Source organism: Fringilla coelebs, assembly GCF_963513975.1.
Source record: "Fringilla coelebs genome assembly, chromosome: 1".
Taxonomy (NCBI): Eukaryota; Metazoa; Chordata; class Aves; order Passeriformes; family Fringillidae; genus Fringilla; species Fringilla coelebs.
The window spans coordinates 132,202,482-132,225,415 of record NC_140028.1 but is presented as its reverse complement, the minus strand read 5'-3'; the positions used below and the strand labels follow the sequence as shown (position 1 = coordinate 132,225,415).

The window sequence follows — 22,934 nt, the reverse complement described above, 5'->3', positions numbered from 1 at the left end:
ATCCTACATCAAGTCTGTTTGAGAATTCACAAAAAGTGCCCAGCTGGGAGAGCAGAACAGAAACCCTTTCCATCTTGTCTTTCACTGTCTGTTCATAACATAATGTTTCTTTTTCCTTAAGAAATAACAAACAGAAGAAAACCCCACCAAACACAAAACCCATTTAAAAAATCCTTTGAATGCAAGCAAAATAACAATCAACAAAATATTAAATTTTTGTGGGGGTTGCTCTGGGTGCCACTATAAGTGAGCTGCCAGGAAAAGTTCTGGTTTTGTGTGGTGCAGCCTTCATGGTGATGGCTTTGTCTCAATTAGTTGTTTATTTAAGAGGAAAACATATTTCGCTTTTGGTACTGTGGGCAAGTTGTCTATAAAAGCTACTAAAGAATACGACATACAGATGTCCCAAAAAGGAGATAAAAACACTTATTTTCTTCTGCTGTTTAAAGTGTTCCTGACCCTAAAACATATTTCTCTAAGGCCAATGAAATTAGAAAAATGTAAATGTTGTACAAAAAGAGGATCAGACCCATAAACTGTCCGTGTCTGCTCTTATTAGGACATTGATTAATGGAATCTAGTGAAGGTCTGGCTGTTGCCCATGTGAAGTATTTGTTTGTACTTTTTTTTGAAATCCTGACCATCTGAAAGACGGAGGAGCACTAGAAAATACACTGCCAGCCCTGGACCAAACCCATCCAGATAATTAACATCAAAGCTTGGTATTTGCATCATGCTCCATGACTTCAGGGCTTCTTAAACAAACCAGTGATCCAACTATAGAAGCAGCAAGTAAGGGTTTGTTTACAAGCCTAACTACTCATTTAATTAACTTATTTAGATCAATTTAGGTTGCCAGTCTGTACCACTGCTGTTGTAAGGCTCAGTCTTCTGAATTGGATACATGTCAGTGGTGTTGAGCGATAGCAGTAGCAGAGTGAAAGCTGTGCCCAGATGGACTCTGGGGGCTTTGAAAATGGAACAAAGCTCTTTCCAAAGGCAGAGGTAGCAGGGAAGTTGATCCTTTTTCCTCGTGGCTTGGCTCCAGTTTTTCTCCAGGAGGCCTGAATGGATCCAGCAGGCCAGTCTGGGTCTTTGCAGAGATCACTAGATGGGGACTCCAGGCAAAAAGAGGAAATATTCTGGCCTGTAGATTCCCAAACCCAGGCCAATGACCACTGACAACGACATGCCCAAGTCCCAGGGTTGTTGTTGACTCCATCTGTCAGGGCAAATGACAGCTTTAGATGTCTAAACTTAACTGTTTAGATGTCTAAACTTACAACTTAACTGTTGTAAGCCTTTTCTCATATTGCTCTAATGCTGGAAACATTAGAGGCTATGAAATCAGCCATCACCTTGCATTGTGTTTATTTGCACAGAGATGTAATGCCCAAATTAATGAACAAATCACTTAAAACACAAAGCAGAATGGAAGGATTGTCAGGAAAGAACACCATAAAGTTTCAACATGACTTATATTAAACTGGCAATAAATTGTTTTGCAGCTCTTCATTTAATGGAGAGTTAATGATTTGGAATAAATACATAGAGTTTAATGGCATTTTTTCCCCTCTAATACGAGTTGGGGAGAAGTGATATTGTGGCATGGGTGATGTTGTGTTAAGTAGTTTGGTGGTTACTGGTTACAACTGAGACATTTATGACACCATCTCTGACATGTGAAATATTTTCCTTCAGGTAAAACACACTTGTGTTCTTTCACACTTGTGAAGAAAACTGCTTAGAAAGGAATGATCATATTTGTTTTATGTTACTGCAATGGTAATCTAAATAATCTAATTTATGATGGAAAAAAAATGTGTGAGACATTACTGTATAGCTATTCTGAAACCATTTTGGTTTTTCCAGATTTAATTGTGGGTGCATTTGGAGCTGGAAAAGCAGTTGTTTACAGGTATGTGGTAGATATAATGGATTTGATATTCCACAGCTTTGGTGGGAGATATTAAAATTTTAAAATGTCGTATTCCTGTTTCCCTGTTGCAGTGTGTAAAAGGTGGCCATTAGAGATGACAAATTAAACTTCTTTTGAGAAACAAATGGTTTTTTCCCATGCTCAAAACCTGTAATTTTCAATGAAAATTTCCATGCTTAGGCTTAGCTCAAGCAGCTTCTAGAATGTTTGACTCTTTAGTTGATTTTAAATAAGAAATTTGAAAGGCATGGGGTTGTAAATTAATTTCTTTCCTGGGGAATTGGTGCTACTAAGAAATTTTAAAGTGACCAATCTTCAGACATTGTGTATGTTAAGATGTGAACCATTTATTGAAAATAAAGACTGCTACTTTTAGCCTCGGTTTAAAAAAATGCACAAGATCCCGCTATGCAAAACAAAAAGTTGTTGCTGACTATGGAGTTTCACTCAATGCACTTTTTGATTAGATGTAAAATTTGAAGCTACCAAATACATAAACATTTACATAAAATCTACTATGTTCTCTTAGTCCAGCCATGCTGACAGCTCATTTCATTTAAGTATTCACCATCCATTGCTGCAACACGTGGTCATATTTCTGATTCCTGTCTGGCTTCTTGTTGTCTGTATTCCCAACAGCACCTGACTGAGAAAAGGCATGTTCTGCTTCCCAACTGAATGTTTGTGACAGCATAAGAATTTTGTAAAACAGGAATGTTCACTCAGCTAACGCTGTAGGTGCAGTGGGAAGTCCTGATTTTCCTTCTTGCTATGAAAGAATCATGCAAATACTTTGCAATGCCATGAGTGACTGCACAGGATAAAGCATTGAAGAATTAGATCCACTGTGTATTTCCAATAACAGTAAAAGGTGTTCTATGTAATTTAATAAAGTGAATTGCAGGGGGCCATTTCCTGGCCAGAATGTATCAAAAATGCAATTTATCATACTGTTGAAATAGAATTTTATTACTGAATTTTCTAGGCAAAGAAAGATTTTTTCTGTTGCACAAAAGAGACTAATTTTATTTTTTAGTACCTTGCTGAAGTAATATAAATAAGTAATCATAAAAGCTCAGATGTGCTTTAAAATATCAGGAAAGTTAGAAAACTGTGATTATGTAAGTTACTGTAAATAGTATTGCTGTCTTAAAAAATCAGAATCTGGACACATACTTGTTATTATTTGTCTTCTAAACTGCTTACAGTTTTAGATTATCTTATCACTTAATAATAGCTTCAGAGGGATGGTTTCTGTCACCAGAATGTATATTCATGTACTCAGCACAATTTACTGGTGATCATTCCTGATTTACAAAGTCAGTTGTCTCCAAGAAATGTCAGAGAGAGTTTACTTCATTATTGGCCCAAGATAGTCACCACCAACTTCTACTTTAACCAAATCATGTTTATTTTTTTAAGAGTCTTGAAGCAGACATAGTAAGTTGGAATATATCATTATTAACAGACACAGTACAGAATAAATCTGTAAGATGGCCAAAGGACTGCTGTAAAACCCAAAAGGGCAAACTCTGTCCCTTTGGGAAAACTCAGTGTGATAAAATGTGTCTGATGTGCCTCAGTCCTGGGACATCTATTGCTTAACCATAGGGTTCTGTTTCTGTGATGTGATAACATGAGATTTTTTTTTAGGGAATCTCAGTAGGATTCTGACAGGGAAAAAAAGTCCTTTTGGCTATGAGCAGCGTTATAAAACTGTGTTCTCCCAAGTAACCCTACATCTCTGGCTTCTTTGCAGCCAACTCAGTTCAGTGTTTTCTCTGCTGCAGCTTAGGTACTAATGTGCTCCTTCTGAATGTGGTGAACCTTATTTCTGTCTCCCAGAGCCAGACCTGTTGTGACAGTGAATGCTCATCTTATTCTGAATCCCATGATTGTGAATCCAGACAATAAAACCTGTCAGCTCCCCGACTCTCAGCTTTTGGTGGCATGGTAAGTCCATGATTACTCAAAAAATATCCTTATCCTTTTTCTCAGATAACTTGCTGTTCCTTAATTTTATTGCAACTCTTTGTTGAACGTGTTCAAAGTTCAAAATGTCGAAACATGCTCTGAGCACAACAAAACCCCGCTACATAGAGATCTTTTGGGTATTTTTCAGTACTTAGCAGATTAACTAATTGTGGTAGGTAAAAGCTGAGTCCTTTGATACACTGAGTCTCCTTCTGCATAGGAGGGTGCTCAGCTCCTGGGCAAGCTGCAAAGTCATATGCAGTGTTTAGATGAATGAAACATGAAACAGCTAAAATGGACAAAACACATAAGCAGTCATCTGTTTGTTGACCAAATGTAACAGTGAAAGTGATGCAGAGCTGGTGGGCCCACCATTTTCTCTTGGAGAAAGACAGATCTTAGTCCTTTGTGGAAGAGAGAAGGTATCTGGCTGGCCATCCTAAGAGAAGTTCACAGGATGTTGTTTCTGGCTGTCTTTGGTCAGAGGAAAGTTTTTTTTAGCACATCACACAGGACAATGTTTCAACCATCCTTAAAAGAGAAATCCTTAACCACAGTAGCATTTAACTTTGAAAAGAAAAAAAAACAAAACAACCCAACATAAAAAAACTTGGAGCTAATTAAAACAATTTGAGATCAGTTACAAGTACAAAATGCTTGCAGGACATTTGGAGGCCAACTAATAGAACAGAAAGGCACATTTACTGCACTAGAAAAAAGTCACTTTGAAAGGACCCCCGGAACAGTTGACAAAAGAGGCTATTCCAAATACATAAGATACTGTTTAAAGTGGAAATCATAACAAATGAGGAAACTAAAATCAAAACAGAGCATAAACACGTGCAAGTTGAATATAAAATGGTAGTAAGTCTTGCCAGAGAGTCTGTGAGGAACAGATTTTTAAGATGTAAAAACATTAGAAGCAGGAAGCCTGCCAGGACGTGGGCTGGACAAAAACAATATTAAGGTGTAAAGGAGGACTCCCAAAGATAACATGAATGCAGAAATTTTGCACTTTTAAACCAAAGATGGTCAGAGGATTTCCTCACATTGGAGACGTTCTTTACAGTAGATGAGTCCTAAAAATCCTCTCAAATGTAAGATTCAGCGAGAGAATCTTAAAGAACCTTAAAAATTAATTGATAAATATGAACTGTAAAACATAATCATGAGAAGCAGTTCATTTAAGAGCCATGGAGGCTCTTAAAGGAACTAAACTCTGATACACTTAAACCAATAAATATGTGGGCTTTCAAAGCATATGGGACAGGGCTGTCAAGAGATTTTCACTCTTGTGCTGTTCTTTTACACTTTACAGGACATCTCATATTTTTTATCATGTTCCTCATTTCCACATCCAGTGTAGAAAATTTCCCATCTACAGAGCAATGTAGGAGGCCCTTGGTGGAACTATGCAAACCCAGAGCTTTACAAAGCTTTGGCCTTTCAGGATTTTTTTTGATTCAATTATCTTTTGTTTCAACAGTTGATGAAAAAAAAAATTAAATATAGACACTTGGCTGAAGCATGTTCATTGACCCAAATTATGTTGTTCCACAACTCCAGATTTTAAGACTTTTAAAAATTGCTTAATGTCATAATAGAAAAGATTTTGGAACTGTTACAGGTAACAACAGGTATTGAAAGAAAAAAGGTGGTTTTTTTGCACATCTTTCTTAAAAAATATTCTTGCTCTGAGACATTGTCTAGAAAAAGAAGGAAGAAATGCATATTCCTTTAACACATTTTTTTGGGTTTTTTTTATTTCTCTGCTACCATAAGCTAGAAGAAGTTTGGTTCCTATCTGCAAAAGCTTTAGTAGGAGCATAATTTAATTTCTGTCTGCTTTATTCTAAAATAATGTTCCCTTAAGATTTAGTTCATGTTATGAAATGACTGAAGAACAGCTGCTATTTTCCACACTGTAATTTTTTTTCCTTAGTTGATATAAGCTTGTATTGTGCATATGAAAACAATTAGTAGGGAAACTCCAACAGGCAAAGAATTCCTCAGTCCCATGGGACAGATTTCTGTATCTCTTAGCCAGCTGTGCAACTTGTATAAAACTCTACTGACTGACACTGCAAAATTAGAATGAAAGGAAACCTCCTACCAGAAAAGCTTCAGGAAGTGTGTGTGCATGAATAATGTGGATTATTGTACGTTTCCAAGTATTAGGAAAATATTATTTCTGCCATGATATAAATTGCAAAGCTGAAGCAGTAGAGGAAGCATGCACAAAAAGTCAATTTTATGCACAGCTCAAGGAGAATTGTCCTGAACTTCTAGAAGCATATATTTCATTCTCTGCTGTGTGTAAAATGTGGCTGTTTCTGAGTTCTCAATACTAGCAAATCTAACAAATTTTGCAGCTTTGAAGGTATTAAGGAATATGGAAAAAGTGTTTCTTTTTTCCCCTGTGTGAAAGATGCAAGTTAATATCTGTAAAAAGAGGTAAATAAATTCAGTGTTTTCATTTTTCAAAACCTCTTTCCACATCATGTGATTTATTATGTTCAAGATTGGGCTCTAGCTGTCAGGAGGTCTAATTTATACATTGGTATTTTTATTACCATTTGAGGTCTGATTATCCACTAGCTACCCCATGTATTTGTTCTTGAATTGCATCTACAAAAGCTTTTTACTCACCTCTCACTGATTTAAGGTGAATATTGTTAATTCCATTTTGTAGAGGAGCAATAAGTGAGAGAAGTTACCTGACTTACCAAAAGTTGCGTAGAAGTGTCCAACCATGAGAAAAAGTCAATTTGTAGCATATATTGTAGAATATATTTTGCATGTATGTGTTTATATTTCTTTTTTTTACATTTGTAGACTATATTTTTTATTTGTAAGTGCTTTTCATGTTTGGATGTCTGATTTGAAATGTGCCTTGTAGGCTATCCACCTTCTGTAAACCCAGTATAACCAGAAGCAGAGAGCTTAAAATTTCTGATCTTCAAGTTCCTACTATCAAAAAATACTTGGAAAAAAATGTAGTTCCTTCATCTCCAAATTTCTTACTATTAAGTAATATTTATGATCTTATGTCAGCTAGATTCAGAAAATGATACATTTTTGCATACACTTTAAAAAAAGCTGAATACAAAATTCCTATCAAAGATATAAACTCCCAAAATAATATTTCAACAGTTCATGGCTGCATAGGTTAGACCACGTTTCTACTTTTGCTCCTTTCTTTCTTTGCTGGTATTTTCTTTTCTCATTGACCTCCTTTGAACGAGGATGTGGTTGGTGCCCCATGGATATGGACCTAGGGGCCATTGTTGAGATGAATTTGTGTGAGATTTTCCAAGGACTGTTGGCCACCTGACTCCATGGGTGGGACAGCAAAGCCACATGGCCAAGAGTCAGAAGGTGGAGAGCTCACTCCTCAGAGAGGGTAGGCAGGTGGTGTCACTCACCACCAACACAGCTGAAGTGCTGTATGGGAGACCTCTGTGCCAGGTTTTGGCTTCAGTAGCCCTAGAGACATCCAAAGGGCAGTCACCTGTTTTATCCAGCAGCCCTGGTGCTCCTGCAGCCTGGCCATGCAATGGAGCTTAGCCATGAGATGCCTTCAGCATTAAAACTCTGTGCTGCTCACTGGATTAGACTTGGCCAAACAAAATCTAAAAGCAGGGCAAGAATTAGAGCATCACAATAGAAAAGTATTGACTTGGTTTGACATATTGTACTTCAAAAAGGAAACTGTTTGTTTAAATGTCATTCATCAGTAAACATTAACAGCTTCTTCTCTTCTGTGGAGGTTTGTGACCTTGCAGGTTGGGTATCAGCCTCACACAGAATGGAAGCTCAGAACATTAAAGCTTACACTGCCTTTCTGCTAAGGCATTATCCATTCTTTCTCTCCATCTGCAAACCTGGGTGCTAAAGAGATTGTTAGCAATGACAAATGAAATCTGCTAGGATCTGCTAATGCCTTGCTTTTCGCCTCCTGAAGTAAGTTTTCTATTTTTTTTCAGCTGCTAGAGTAGCCATACCAAAATAATTTCTTTCTGGTACTAAGTGCAGTCTAGAAAATATTATACATGGGTAGCTAACTTTTCACCACTTCTGGTGATATTAGGTAAGTTTATTAGGGTTAACTTTTGAAGACTACTCCCATCTGTGCCAACAGTAGTTTTGAGAGAGATATGTTTTCAAGTTTCTTGTTGTTGTAAAAATAATTTCTGTCTACCTGAAAAACATAAAATTATTTTAAACAAACTGCTTTTTTTGCCTCAAGATTGTCAGGAAAAGCTTATGTGTTCAGTTTTAGGGCTTTCCCTCTGTTTTGTAACTACATTCAAATTCTATTCAAAGCATAATCTCATAGTGATGGCAGACACAGCAGAATAAACGTGATGTGGGGATCTCTTCAGAGAGATTGATAGCACAGAAGAAAGTTTGTATGCTTTAGGATGATGGACTACTTCCCATTTTTTCCTTACTACCAGAAGTTTTCTTCCTTTGATTGTTAATTGTGTTGTTTGGTTGATTGCCCTTACAAGCAAGCTCAAAAGCTCAGCTATTTTATTTCTTACTGTGACCAGGAGTCAGATCTCAAATCTATAAATTCTTTAGACTGTTTTGTGGTCTGTCTTTCCCTCTGCTTTTCTATTTCATGACTCTAAAACATCCCTCAACATCTCCCCAGCATTTTCTTTTTGAAGTGAGGAGCGAATCTAAATTCATCTAGGTATGCAATTGAAATCTTTGATGTCTTTAGCACTATTTCTGAACTAAATAATGAAATCACAAATGTGTGGCAGAATTCTGCTAAAACCGTAGTCTTTCCTCTTGTGTGGTCAGAGTGTGGGAGGTTTTCCACTCCAGATTTTTGCTTTTTTGCTCTGCCATTCCCTTTTTTGATGTGCTCTACCTGGAGTGGAAGGAGTAAATCTTGACTCTTACAGTAATTTTTGAGAACATTACTTCAGTTATCAAATATGTATTATGAATTAGTCTGTTCATTGCAGTAAATAAAGCATACACTGAAATTGTTCTGTTTGACAAGTAAAGCATTCCAAGCTTCATTTTTGAACACAACCTTTTCCAAACATGATAGGGCAAAATTTCTGTGATTCCTCTAAAGCAAGAGAACTGAGTTTAATACAATGGCAGCTCTTGAGTTTACATCTGAGGAAATACCCTCTTACAGTCTGACATGTGAGGCCTGTGAAGTCTGATGTGTAAATTGCATTCATGCAATTACACAAGATTCCCTCATTTTTGTTGTTTTGTCCTTGTGTATTTGAAAATAATTGCTTCTTCCTATATTGACTCATAATTGTAAAATAGTAGGAATATGAAAAATGTGCACTTTCTGCATGGACTGGAATGACTATTTGAAGGCTACAATTTAACAGAGATTAATGGCATTATTCCATTCTTGTTTCTCAAGAAATAAGGAAGGAATTTTCCATTAAGGTCATGAGAGTGAAACATATGCCAGATGTGGCAGTTTCATTACATCTGCCAGAGGAAGCAAACATGCAATTAGAATGGGATTATGGGTTGGTTTAAAGGTTATGTAAGTGGGTTTTTATCCACTGCACTGGAACATTATAATACAGTATAATAGTAGTGAGGACAACATGCTCTAAGATTTTTCTCATTTGATCACGATGAAGCAGAAAGTATTTCTGCAGACAGCCTCTTACAAAGGTGGTTTTCTGAACTTCAGCATAAAAAGTCCAGCTTTGGCAATAGTGTCAGAAGGGTCATCTCCATGGACTCTCTCAAGAACTGCTCGGACCAGAGAATTTTCTCCATACCTTTGCCAGGAAATATTCAGAGACTGTCCTCTGTGGTTATTAGTGAAGCTTAGGAGACTTCCTGACATAATTAGGGAATATCATGGGTAGCTAGATACAATCTCAGTTAACATCTTCTTAAGCAAATGAAAGTAAAACTTAAAAGATATGACTTGGGAACTGCTGATTCCCACATCAGTCCATTTTCTCCCTTCATTCTAATAATGAATTACTTCTCCTTTTTTTATGTAGCTTTACTGTAAGAGTCTGTGCAGATTTTGAAGGTCAAAGTATTTCAGATGAGATAGGTAAGAAATGTTTTCTACTCCTGTAATTTACTCTAGTCCTGCTCCATTTCAAATGTATTTTTTCCTACACTTGGGAATACAATAGGAGTGAGATCCTCCTAAGGCAAGAAAATGCAGTTTAAAAAAAAGTATTTTTATATATAGAGATACAGATATATATGTATATGTATATGTGTGTGTGTAAATGTAAACCTTTTATTACTCACTTAAAGGATTTTTGTTTCCGTTTAAGTCATTTTCTAAATAAAACCAAGAATGTACCTTGTTGGAGAATGTTCTGTTTTGGAAAAATAAAAATTAAAGGGACAGAAGTCCTGTACACATATGATCTGTCAGAAGAATAAGAAAGCTTAAATTATACATCCTGCATAATTTGGATCAAAACCTAGTGGGCTTTAAAAGACAGGCACTTAAAGCATGGATTAGTTTTTCTTGGAAGACTTGCTTAGGTTAATTAATTATAATACAGAATGAATTCCTTACTGGGTTTTTTTTCCTGTTAATTCAATAACTAATTTATTTATTGGTATCCTTTAGTGCTGAAAGGTGAATTGCAGTTAGATTCATTGAAACAGAAAGGAGCTGTTAAGAGGACCCTCTTCTTTGATTACCATCAGTCACATCACTACTTCTCTATTGTGATAGAAAGACAGAAACAACTCCATTGCCAGGACTTCCTTGTTTATCTCAGAGTAAGTTGTTTAAAATATTTTGGACTTCCATCATTGTTTGAGTAGTACCAGGAATTTAAAGATAACAAAAAGGAGTCACTGGGAAAGGAAGAGTAATTTCTAAAATTACAGAAATGGAATACAAGATAGACTTCATCTGTATGTTCAGTACATCCAGAGCTACCTTGAAAAAATTCCCTGTGTAAATCTTTGGCTCATCTTTTTTCAATATAAGTAGAAAAGAAGGAATGATTTTGAAGACTGTAGAATTTCTCTGTATAAAAATACATTAATTTCATACTCTTCTGGAAATTCTGATCAAATACTGCATCTTCTGATACAAAAAGGCAAGATTGCTTTCCATTTTTGGTATCCCTTTTTATTTTTTTTTTTTAGTATTCAGTGCAGTAATAAACAAATCATGTTAAATATCATGCCAATTTAGGCTCAAAAGATTTTAAAGGAGTCTTACCAGAAATATTGGCCTAAAATTCATACAGTTTTTAAAATATTTTAAAGGTGTTTTAAAATGTTTTTAGAAAAACTAAAACTATAGAATTGAAGTTGTAAAGGAGAAAGGATCAACACTTCCTCACTTGCAGGTGGGGTTACCTCATGCAATTGAGGTAGATTATTCCAAGTCTGATCCAAGAAAGGCAGGGGAGGTGAAATGGAGAAGGTTCAAGCACTGTGTAAGGACATACCTAGACAATAAAGGTGATTGAATTTTACCATTGCTAAGCCTTATAAATTCTTGGTTATGGTACAAACCAGCAATATTACCTCCACAAATCCACACATGCCCTACCTCCATTTCAAAAGGAAGGGGGGCAGTAGCTGATAGAAGTTGGTTCTGTGTGTCTCTCTTAAACAGCTTCATTTTAGGCTAATGCTTTGAAAAATTTCTGAGTCTACTCAGCTCAGCCAGCTTCTTCCAGATGTGGGGCTGTGGAGGCAATGTGTTCTGGGCATTCCAATCACTGGTGAGTCACTTTGCTTTCCTAATGACACCACATGCAGCCAGAATTTGGCCAGCATCTGTCAAAGAAGTATGTCTTACCTTCAGTAAAGACTGCATCTTTACCTTCATAAGTCTCAATCTGTTGTCTTATTATACCATCTGAAATAATCATAGTAAACCATTGTTTTTTATTATGTGATTATTACTCACAGGATGAAACAGAATTTAGAGATAAATTATCTCCCATCAGTATAAACTTCAATTACAGTTTGGATGAATCCAGTTTTGAAGATAGTTTGACTGTGAAGCCAATACTGAACTATTACCAGAAAAACTCACTAGCAGAGCAGGTATGAGTTTTGCATGTCACATTTTCTGTATATAAACATGAAAGCATTTACAAATATAATGTGTGTCCTCATCCTTAAAAGAGAGTATCACAGCCAGAAATTACATGACAGGTATTTAATTAATACAAAATGTAGATTGAATATAAAACTAGAACCAACAGGCCTTTCAAGTATCCCCAAAACTTGCTTGTGCTCATAGTTTTGATTGTCTTCTAGAATATGTAAGCCCAGTTAGTGTGGGAAAGGGCCTGAAGATTATATTGTTCTGCTAAGGACATATTTGACCATCTAAATAGTCTCCAACCTCTGACTACCACATGAAAAGGAACTTACAGAAAGAATAAAAAGATTTAATTCACTGAGGCAGCGCTACTGGTATTTTAGACAGATTAGCAATATTTAATGAAGTGATTTAGACTTTGAGGCATGTACTAACTGCATTATATTTTTTTATTTTGCAATGATACAGGCTTACATTCTGGTTGACTGTGGGGAGGACAACTTATGTATTCCTGACTTGCAACTTTCTGCAGTGCCGTAAGTTAAATAAAATACATTATGCTGTATATACAAAGTCCAGACACTGCTAACTGTTGCAACAGAATGATGTAGAACACAGTTCTGTTGTTTACTGTAGCTAATCACTCTTACTCGACTTCCAGATTTTAATTTGTCAATCCATTTAATCTATAAAACCAAGAAATGGATGTACAAATTAAAACAAACCACATTCATGATGTTTAACAGTTATCATAGAAAATGTAGTTTGCAGGTTTTTGTTAGGAGTGGCTCTAGTTCTCTGAAAACCAAGAGATGATACAAATTGTTGTTCATAGGAGGTTTCAAGTTTTTTTTTTCAGTGTGCCAGTGACTTTGAACTTGGACACGATTCTTCTGAACTCAATATACAGTGAAGTAAATTAATCTCAAAATAAAATTTTCTAAACATGGCAACAGTTTCTCCTGTGGAGGGAGAAATGTGCCAAGCAGGGCAAGTGGGGAATGTCTGAGAGTTACCTGACTCTCATCAGAATCAGACTGTAGCTGTGAAACAAGGGCACAGTGCCATTGCAGGTCTCAGGAGAATTTCTGTCATTGTGTTAAATGGACATGAGGAGAAAACTACCACCTTTGTGTCCTCCAGAAAACAATGCTCATGAGACCCCTGTGGCAAGTGGTTCCTCCACTAAATACTTCTTGGTGTTTAGAAAGTAGTCAGGATGTGAAATTTTTTACCAATTGCTTTCAAGTTTTGTGATGGTCCATTTTGGCCACAGTTTTCCTCTTTTCTACCCAGCTGCTGGTATACTTTCTCATGCAGTCATTTTTATAGAAAATGTTTTATTTTGTGTTCACCAAGTGTTTTCCAGAACAGATCCTGTGAGAGCAAAATGTCCTTCTGCTTTATTCTTATGTAAATCCTAACTGTGTGTGTTTTAACTCCTGACAAGTAGTATGTTATGTACAGGGATACAGATCAGCTAATAATTGGAGAAGAAAACTATGTCATGCTCATAATAAATCCAAGGAATGATGGGGAAGGAGCCTATGAAGCTGAGCTACATATAAAGATTCCACCCGAAGCAGACTACACTGGGGTCGAACGCAACAACAAGGTAAAGTAAAATCAAGATGTTAGTGATAACTGAGAGCAAGGATCACCTACATAGGCTGTAGCAGCTGAAAGCAGCACATAAAGAGATTCTTTTCAGGAAGGGAGATTCCATCAACTCTCAGCTATCCTTGCTTTTGCAGCCCAGGGTAAAGATAAGCCATGCCTCCAAAAGATGGGAAGGACAAGATCGTTCTGTTCAGACCCAGCTCAGGTTCATTCCCATTAACCCAGCTCCTTCCCACTAACTTCTTTATAATACTACACAAATACTGTAACATTTTGCTAGGAATAGAGGTGTTCACATAATTCAGATTTTGAACCAGTAAAGAATACCAGTAGCAGAAAGTAATACTGCCAAATTCCCTTAGTGCTTCCAACCTGGGATCCCATGTTACCAGCTCCCAGTCAGAGTTAATGAGCCCTGCTGACCCCCAGACACTTGGACACTGCTGTCTCTTCTCACAGCACACCACTGTTTTACCAGTATTAAGGGTGTCCCAGGCTCCAGTATCCCAAATAGCTGGACATTACTGCAGGATAAACTTGACAAAGTTACTTTCCCTTGTTGTCGATTCTTTCATGTTATGAATGGACCAAAAATGCAATTAAAATGTAAAATGTGCCAGTGTTCACAGAAGGATGTTGACTGAAGTCCTGCTGAGCTGTACTGAACATTCATTGTTTTTCCTTTTTGGGTCTGTTTGTTTTTTTAAGAGCAAAGATGAAACCCTATCCTGCAAACAAGCAGAGTGTTCATGTATTCTCTGTTGGACAGCAAGTCTGAATTGCCTCATCTCATTGCACATATATCTCCCAGGCTGTTGCAACATGAGCCTGTTTTTTTCTGTTAGTGCCTGGAATGTTCAAAAGGGCTTTAAGGGTGAGAGTGGGAGAAAGCAAGTTAATTTCCTTTCTGAAGGCAAATGTTTTTAAGGAAGTTGCAAGTAACTTAAAAGGTATTTCCTTAGTCTCCTTCTGTCAGTGACTTTATTAATGGGCTTCTAACCTAGTTTGAAAAAAAATTACAAGAAGTAATGCTATCATCAAAGATGATAGAAATTCTCTGCAACCTCACATCTCAGAAATATACGTTAAAGACACCAGCCTTTTCCTACTGCCTGTTCCTTTTGTTCTCTCAGCAAAGCCACTGGTTTTTTGGACTGTAATCTACAAAACTAAAGTTCTCTTTAATATGCTACAAATGGTTACCTTTTTCCTTCATTCCTCTTTAGAAATCTTTCGCTGTTCTTTTGGATGTTACCAAGGTGGCAGAGGAGGCACTAATTTCAAGACCCAAGTTTTGAAAGCAGTTATCTGTTATCTGGAGGGGTGGGAGTAGACAAGAGGCTGGACATGAGTTGTCAATGTGCACTCCCAGCCCAGAAAGTCAAATGTGTCCTGGGCTGCATCAGCCTCCCAGTACCTGAAGGGAGGCCAAACCAAAGACAGAGAGAGACTTCTTACACTAACATGTTGTGACAGGACAAGGGAGAATAAATTTGAACTGAATGAAAGGAGGTTTAGATTAGATACTAAGAAAATTTCTTGGCTGTGAGGGTGGTGAGGCACTGGAGCAGTTTGTCCAGGGAAGCTATGGATGCCCCATCCCTTGAAATGTGTAAGGCTTGGTTGGATGGAGCAGCCTGCTCTAGTGGAAGGTGACCTGTCCACAGCAGGTGGTGGAACTGGATGATCGCTAAGGTCCCTTCCAGGCCAAACCACTCTCTGGTTTGGACCAGAGAGAAATCATTCAGAGCTTTTTACCATTTTAGGAAAAATTTTGTTTTATAGTGCCTACACAATAGACTCATGGAGAAAGGAAGGAAAGATCCTGGTGCTTTGGAAGAATAAAGAGAAGCCAGAATGGATTGAGAAGGAGTTTTAAAGTTAGAATACTCTTTCTTTTGAAGACAAAATTTTAAAAACCCAGGAAACACAATACAACTGCTTCATTCTTTTCAGATTTTGGGGAAGATAAAAATGCCTTTCTGACAAATTAAATTCTTAATTCTTGTAGATAAAAAACTGCCTTCCTTTTCTCCACATTTACTTAGCTCACTCACACACATAATTTATTTCATATTTTTTGCTTTTTATACTTTATTCAAAAAGATATCATCATGTTCTTTCTGAGAAGGATCAAAATATTAGTCTAATTGCTACATCATTTTTAGTGTCTTCCTGCATTTCAAGGACCATTTTAACAAGGATTACAAATGGCACTGAAAATAAGTTTATTCTTCCTATTGTTTTTAAATGGTAAATGTTTATTTCTTTATACTATATTTTTTGCAATATTATGGTTCCATTACATAAACTAAAATATTAACTTTTATGTTCATTTGGAAAAAAATTGATACTGTAAATTTCTTCTAAAATTTTCTAAATGTAAATTCTTCTGTTACCAGGATGACCAAATTCTTAGGGGTCATAGTATCAATGAGTATAAGTGAGTATAAATGACAGGGACTCAATTCATTCAACTTACAGGGCTTTGAGCAATTTGAACTGACAAGATAACAGTAGTTATCACTGGATGCAGTATACTGAGGTATATGGAAAAAAGGTCTGCAGGCACTTTTTGAGGCATGGACTAGAGGTGAAAATTACAGGTTTCATTTCAGTTGCAGTGGAGTCAGGATTCCAGTTCTTATTTTTATGTTTGTGTTGTATCCTGACAATGGAGCATCTGTGACTGCTCCTGAAATATACCTAATTTAATGCAAAGCAATTTCAGCAGACAGGTAGGTTTATGGTGGAGCCTATTGCAGTCATGTTCTTAAAGCTCTGCCTCCAGGATCCCATTTCCTCTTGGTTGCATCCATGTTTACAGTGTAGCTGTTTTTCTCCAAACTGCAGAATTCCTGGTATTAAGGTGGAGATAAGATTCTCCTCAGAGCCAACAAATCAGGTAGACTAAAACAAGAATAAATGAAATGGCATCAGCTGAATGCATCACTTGATACATTTCTGATGGAACTGAAATATCTGTAGAATCAAATAATTCATTTACTCTGTCATAATTTCAAACTGGCTGTATTCATAGAGGATATTTATCTATTGTGGGGCTATTCTTGATTTTGCCTAGCTAATAAAGAAACACACATTAAAGTGCTTAATAGAGAAACACCTTAAGTGCCTCCTGTCCAGCCCTGCTTTTTTTTATTTCATGTTAACAATGTATTGTGTTATTCTATATCATTTGAATTACAGTTAGAAGCTGAAGAAGTCAAACACTTCACTGAAAATTCACTTGTCTTCTACCTCCTCCCTTCAGGTTTATGCAGTGTTTGACCTCCCTCATTTGGCATTACCTTCTTATCTCTGACCTGATTCTGTAGAATATTGCACACAGACTGCACAACTGCATAAAAGATGAACAGCATTTTGCAGAAATGTGATCATATGCAAGTGGAGAATCAAGTGGATATGTGTGATGTTAAAGTTTAAGGTCAGGGACATGATTTTGGAGCTTCATTGATTTCCTGCAGATGCTGACACTTCCTTCAGTCAAAAGCTGAGGACTGAAATAGAATGACTTTAAATGAAATCAAGTGTGTTGTTCACCAGTTGTATTGTGGAAACACTTAGAAGGTCCAGGCAGCAGGTAAATGAAAAAATTACCACAGCTTCACTAGTTCCTGGAAACCCATTGGCTTGCAGTAACTGTTCACATGCAGTAGGTGTGAATTTACTGAAATTAGCTGCAGTGAAGAAAGTATATCCACGTATATCACCTCATATTTCCAGCAGGAGATCCAGAGACAATATATACTGTGTATGGGACATTCTTGCACCACAGCAGGCCCTAACATGACTGTGTGTTTGAAGCCCCAGCCATTGCCTGAACGCTGTGCACTAACCCTTTGCTCCAGGATAGAGCTGCCCATATTGAACAGCTCAATCCTGCCTTCATAGCAAAAGCTGGGACCCAAATGCTTATGGAATCATTAGTAAATCAGGCAAATAGAAAGCATTAACAGATATTTGTTACACACCAAAAACATTATGTATTTTGGCAGAGCTGCCTCTGCTCAGACTGGAAACTGCAGAGTGGTGAAGGTCACATCCAGGCAGGTATTGCAGTGGATAAGCTCTGAGCCATTTCCCCCATGCCCTTCTGAACTAAAGCATGCCACTCTTAAAATGAGAAAAAGACCTGGAATATTCTTGTCTTATATGGAAATTCTGAGGCTAGGTACATTGTGGCTGGCTAGATGAGACATGATTTGAGCTTGGTGAAGGCAAAGACTACTCTTCATACATAAGCTAGATACATAAATGTACATCAACTAGAAGATCCCCTAATCAACTAATTAAATCAACTAATCCATCCCCTTTTCCTCAGAAAATAAAATTGGAAGGTGATGGTAAAGGAAAGAGGAAGTTTTTTACTTGCCAGCTTGTTGTGTTTAACTGCTGTGGCATCAGTTAGTAATTCGTCCTTACAACCGCAAAAACGTTTCAAGTTTGTAGGCTGCCTGGATTACTTAAAGCATCCAATCACTTTCTAGTTAAATCCACCCTGGAAGTACACATCATAGTTGTTGGGGTTTTACTTCTGCTCAAGATTGCAAAAAACCCCATGGGTTGCTACAGAAATGTGAATTGCTACCAATGTCAGGTAGAAGGGCTTTGTGGCAAGCCCTTCCATCTGGCTGAGTTACATGTGAATGTAATGATACTGGCAACAGTAGATGTACAAGTCTCAGCTCTTGCCAGCTTCCTGCCTGGTTTTAATTTTCCTATTTTGTGCTTAACAACCTCAAAAAGATGATCAGTGCAAAAACAAAGACAGTAAATCTCATTATGGAAGGAATTCTACCACGGTTGACCCTTTGTCACATCTTCAGACTGCACAAATTAGCTTTTGTGATGTTGGTCAGATAAATTCTGCAGCATTAATCATTGTTAGTCTAGGAACATAACCTCCAGATTGCCAAAGAAGTCCTTGGAAAATTCCTCTATTTTCTCAGCCTTTGAGGGAGAAAAAAAAAAAAAATGTGATAAGGGCTGATTGACTTTGTGTTGGTCTATAATGCAGCATCTTTAAAGAAACTCCCAAGTATCTTATACAAATGAGTATTAATCTCTAACTTTTAGACTTCAATTTCAACCCCTCTCCCCCAGTAAAAGCAAAACTATAAACCCACACATCAAGATCAAATGGACAATTTTCCAGACATGTTTCCAGAAGGTGTTAACACCCTCTTTTCTCCCATGCCTTGCTTCCCACCTCTAATTAACCAGCTGGAAAGAGTGTAAAAATATTTCCCTCCCAACCCTAGAGAGGTTTGGGAAGGCTATTAGTGCACTGGACATGCTGTGTAACAAACTTTTGCTTCCTCCTAGCAAACTGTAAAAATGTCAGCATACAATGAGGTGTGTGCTGAGGGCATGCTTCACATGGGCTCTGCTTAGGACATGCCCTGTCTTTTCTTTTAATCTCAGGAAGTTACAAGGACAGCATGTCCATGCTGGCTTTTACAGATAGGGCAAATTGGTGCAGAGATTTCCCAGGTCTTTATATAGAGGGCATGAACTCATTCACACTGCTTCATCTGTGAGAATCACAAATGAGCAGAAAGGTAATGCAACTTGCTGCATCCTGCTTTTACATAGCTGGTTTCTGCACATACATGGAAATGCCTTCATTTTTTGAAGATGTCAGAGGAAAACAGAAAAAAAACCCAGCACATTTTATTGCAAACCCCCCATATTTTATTGCTTTGCTTTATTCTGTATTGCCTAGCTTGCACTGTTTTGTAGCTGTACCTCCTTTTGTAGAGTTTGTTTTGTTTACAGGTGATATTACTAGTGATAAGGATTGCTATAAACAGCAAAAGCCTTTATATCTGATAATGGGAAAGTCTATCTCCTTTGTTGCTAATTTATAAACACACATAACAGGTTATGTTTTTACAGAAGTATTTAACATTCTTAGTATTTTACCACAGATTGGAAAACAAAGATCTAGAATTGATCCATGTTCAAGTTTTGCCAATGCCAGAAATTTGTTATAGAGATTTCTTGTGATGGATACCACTGTAATTACTGTGAGACCTATTCTCACTTAGTCTACTCTTTGTGTCTCTGTTGAGTCATTATGGCTATAGGAATGATTCACAACAACAAAGCAGTATGGTAAAACTAGACATAGAGTGATCTCATCCTGGTTCTTAAGGTACTGGGAAACTATCCTGTTTGTTTTTCCCTGGCATCAGTTTTCCCCCGTTGTCTGACAATAACCAACTAAATGTTTTGATAGTGCTCTAAGCAGGTGTCTGAAATCAAAAGAAAGGTCACAGTCAAAAAGGCATCACTTTCCCCACTGGATACATTTCACTGTGATCTCTGACCTCTGTATTGGTGTCCCTTTGTTGCAGGCCCTGCGTGTGTTGAGCTGTGATTACAAGATGGAAAATGAAACTAGAATGGTGGTTTGTGATCTTGGGAACCCCATGGTGGCTGGCGCAAACGTAAGGGAAAACCAGATGCATTTACTGATTTTATCATATGAATTTTAAAGGGGAACAAAAGGAAATATATTCAATTACCAGAATGCGTCCCTATAAGCAGCACATAAACCAAATTATTTACCAGGACAAGAAATTGTTGGTGTAATAAGAGGCAGAACTGTGCTTTTAAAAAAGTAGCAATTTGTTTTTCTAAAAGATTAATTATGCTAGAACTTGGGGTTTATGTCACTCAAAGAAAGTGAGAGTGACTCAATTTATAACTATCATTTCATTAGAAGTTGCACTAGTATAATGAGAATTCCAATCTATAATGTGATCAGTTTATTTCTCCCTTTTAGAATCCTCTCTACTTAAAACATAAAGATATATGTATAGTAAATGACAACTTCATCAGCCTAATTCTCATCTTGAGTGCATAAGGGTTGTATTACCAGTTTATATCACAGTTTATATCAAAGAAAGTGTGTTTGGAATAAACTTTTGCTTTAAAGTTATTATTTTAATTCTAAAGATTTCCCTTAGCCTCTCATAAATCATACTGCACATTAGATGGAATGATGGTAACCTTGTTTTTGGACAAAAGCAGAACTGCATAATAAGTGATGATGAACACTAGGTAAGGATAAATAATAGGTTTGGAGATAAAAAATTTCACAATTGTCATTCTTTGTCTCTATGTCATGACAAAACAACCCAGTTAAATCCAGGAATGTTCAGCTATGGATGCTCTTGCAGAGGAATTTAGTGTTTCTCATAAATTCTCAAGTTCTATAAATATTTAACTAAAAGAAAATGATCCAAATATTGATACTTAGAAAAAAAACTGTCCTAATAAAAACAAAGCAATCGACAGCATAAACATATATCCGGAATAAATAACAGCTTTGAATTGAAAACAACTGCTGTTGGAATTTCATATTGGACGTATGGCTTTGCAAAGAAACCAAAGCAAATTTCTTTAGTATTTTCAAAATACCTACTAAATTAAGGTTTAGCCTATGGAAGATCAGTATTTCAATCTTCATTCTCTGTGTAGAGGGGAGCTTTCCTGACCTCTTAATCTTGAAGCAGTTCATGTCTGACCCTTGATAGAAGAACCAAATGGGTCACGTCATTGGAGATTGGGATTAGAATAAATTTCTTCAGATCTTTTGGATAGCCTGAGATCAGACATACAGCTTTAGAAAGTGAGTGAGGGCAGGTGTCTCACAGAGTCATCTGCTTGCATGGCCACAGGCACTGCCAGAGATTCTCTGGGACTAAAGGGAGGTGGAAACCATTGAGAATTAAGCTCTAGGTGATGGACCTCCTGGGAAGAGGAATCTTCCTGGTGAGGATCCTTCTACATTGAACTACTTTGAACTAAAAGCCTGAAGAGATTACTATAAACATTTTCTGGGAAGGACATAGACAAGAAGGCCAAAAGATTTTGAGGGTTTTGTTTTATTCTACTAATGAAAATTCTAAAAAGTAAAAGTAATTGAAAACATTTCTGAGGAATAGAATTTTCATAATGGGATGATGGCATGCAATGACAGGCCAAAGCATGAGACAGTTTCCAATTCAAGGCAAATAATTTCTTGTACTGAGAAGACAGCAGTTTTACTTATCTGCTTAGTAGTTTCCTAGTTAGTGTCAAGGCAGAAGCAAATTCTCAAGACACAGACAGAAGTGGACAAGAATATTGTAGGTGATTGGGATGCAGTGGAATGGGGCAGGAGAGCATAAAAACCTTTGGGCTGGAAGAGAAAAGGAAAACCAAACATGAGAGACACTAGCTTGTGTGCCAAGAAGGAAATCTTTGCAGTTTGCATATTGTCACAAGCATAAGCAATGGAAAGGTGTGAGTGTAGAGGTGTTAGACTACAGACCCTAATACTCCTCCCTTTGAATCCAAAGCCCTGTTTCTACATCATCCTTCACCCAAAATGCTAGCACTAACAGTGTGAAGACTTCAGGAATGCCATTTGGTGGCCACTAAAACATTACTACTCTCGCCTGTCTCTTCATGAATTTTCACACCATAACTAATCCTTCTTCTCTTCAGAATCAACTCTAGGACTGCTCTAAGTTCCATTAACAGATACTACTAAGCAAACTACCTCATAAAGAGAGAAGTAGCAGAATAAAACAGCAGGGCTCATAACATATTCAAGGGTTTTCTACTTTAGAACAAAATAATCCATACCTTTAAAATTGAGGCATACAAAGGTAGAGCATTACATAGCCAGATGGCAACATTGTTTGATTAGAGTAAGTGAAATCTTAAATCCTCAATTTATCTTTGAAGCCAGCTCTCCTGGAAGTTCAGTAAAGGTGAAAGGACTTGTGTTTTTTCAGTCCAAACATATTTGTGATGGCAAATGTACTTCCAAAAGCAAAATACCAGTGCTTTGTACAAATTGCATAAATCTCAAAAGGTTGCTCTGATCCATTTCCAGTTTTGCAAAACAATTCTGCTCTGGCAGGAGATCAGTTATTCTCAAAACACTCAGTCAGAAAGGGACTCTGTGGAAGTTGTGAGTGGGAAGGAAGGGTTAGGTCAAAATTAAACATTCCTAAAACTCTTTAACTATTGAGTCACCTTAATGACTTGCCAGCGCCCTGAAATCCTAGAATTCTTGAGCTCTTGAAGATCAACTTCTGAGTGTGAGGGTTATGTTGGGATTTTGTAATATAATCCATGGGATATTACTGCAGACTACAGGGTTGTATGACACCTCATGTCTTCAAAATGCATTATGTCATCTGTGTCCTTAAAATTGTTTACTGGCCACAAAAAATATTTCATCTTTTCAGTAATATCTTTGAAGTTAAAAAAAAAAAAAAGATGAAAGAGTAGAAATGAAGATAAAAAGAATTGATAAGGAAAACCTCA

At 37.0% G+C, this 22,934-nt stretch overlaps 1 protein-coding gene across 1 annotated transcript in view; it reads left to right on the top strand.

Annotated features, from left to right (window-relative positions):
• ITGA8 (integrin subunit alpha 8) overlaps positions 1-22,934 on the top strand; it is a gene marked incomplete at its 5' end in the record, with an annotated part of 115,599 nt that overhangs the window by 41,584 nt on the left and 51,081 nt on the right. Inside the window, 8 exons of the mRNA XM_084201604.1 lie at positions 1,873-1,918; positions 3,785-3,892; positions 9,925-9,980; positions 10,518-10,672; positions 11,825-11,962; positions 12,432-12,499; positions 13,431-13,578; positions 19,964-20,056. Coding sequence (XP_084057730.1) covers positions 1,873-1,918; positions 3,785-3,892; positions 9,925-9,980; positions 10,518-10,672; positions 11,825-11,962; positions 12,432-12,499; positions 13,431-13,578; positions 19,964-20,056 — 812 coding nt within the window. The remainder of the gene's footprint in view (positions 1-1,872; positions 1,919-3,784; positions 3,893-9,924; positions 9,981-10,517; positions 10,673-11,824; positions 11,963-12,431; positions 12,500-13,430; positions 13,579-19,963; positions 20,057-22,934) is intronic.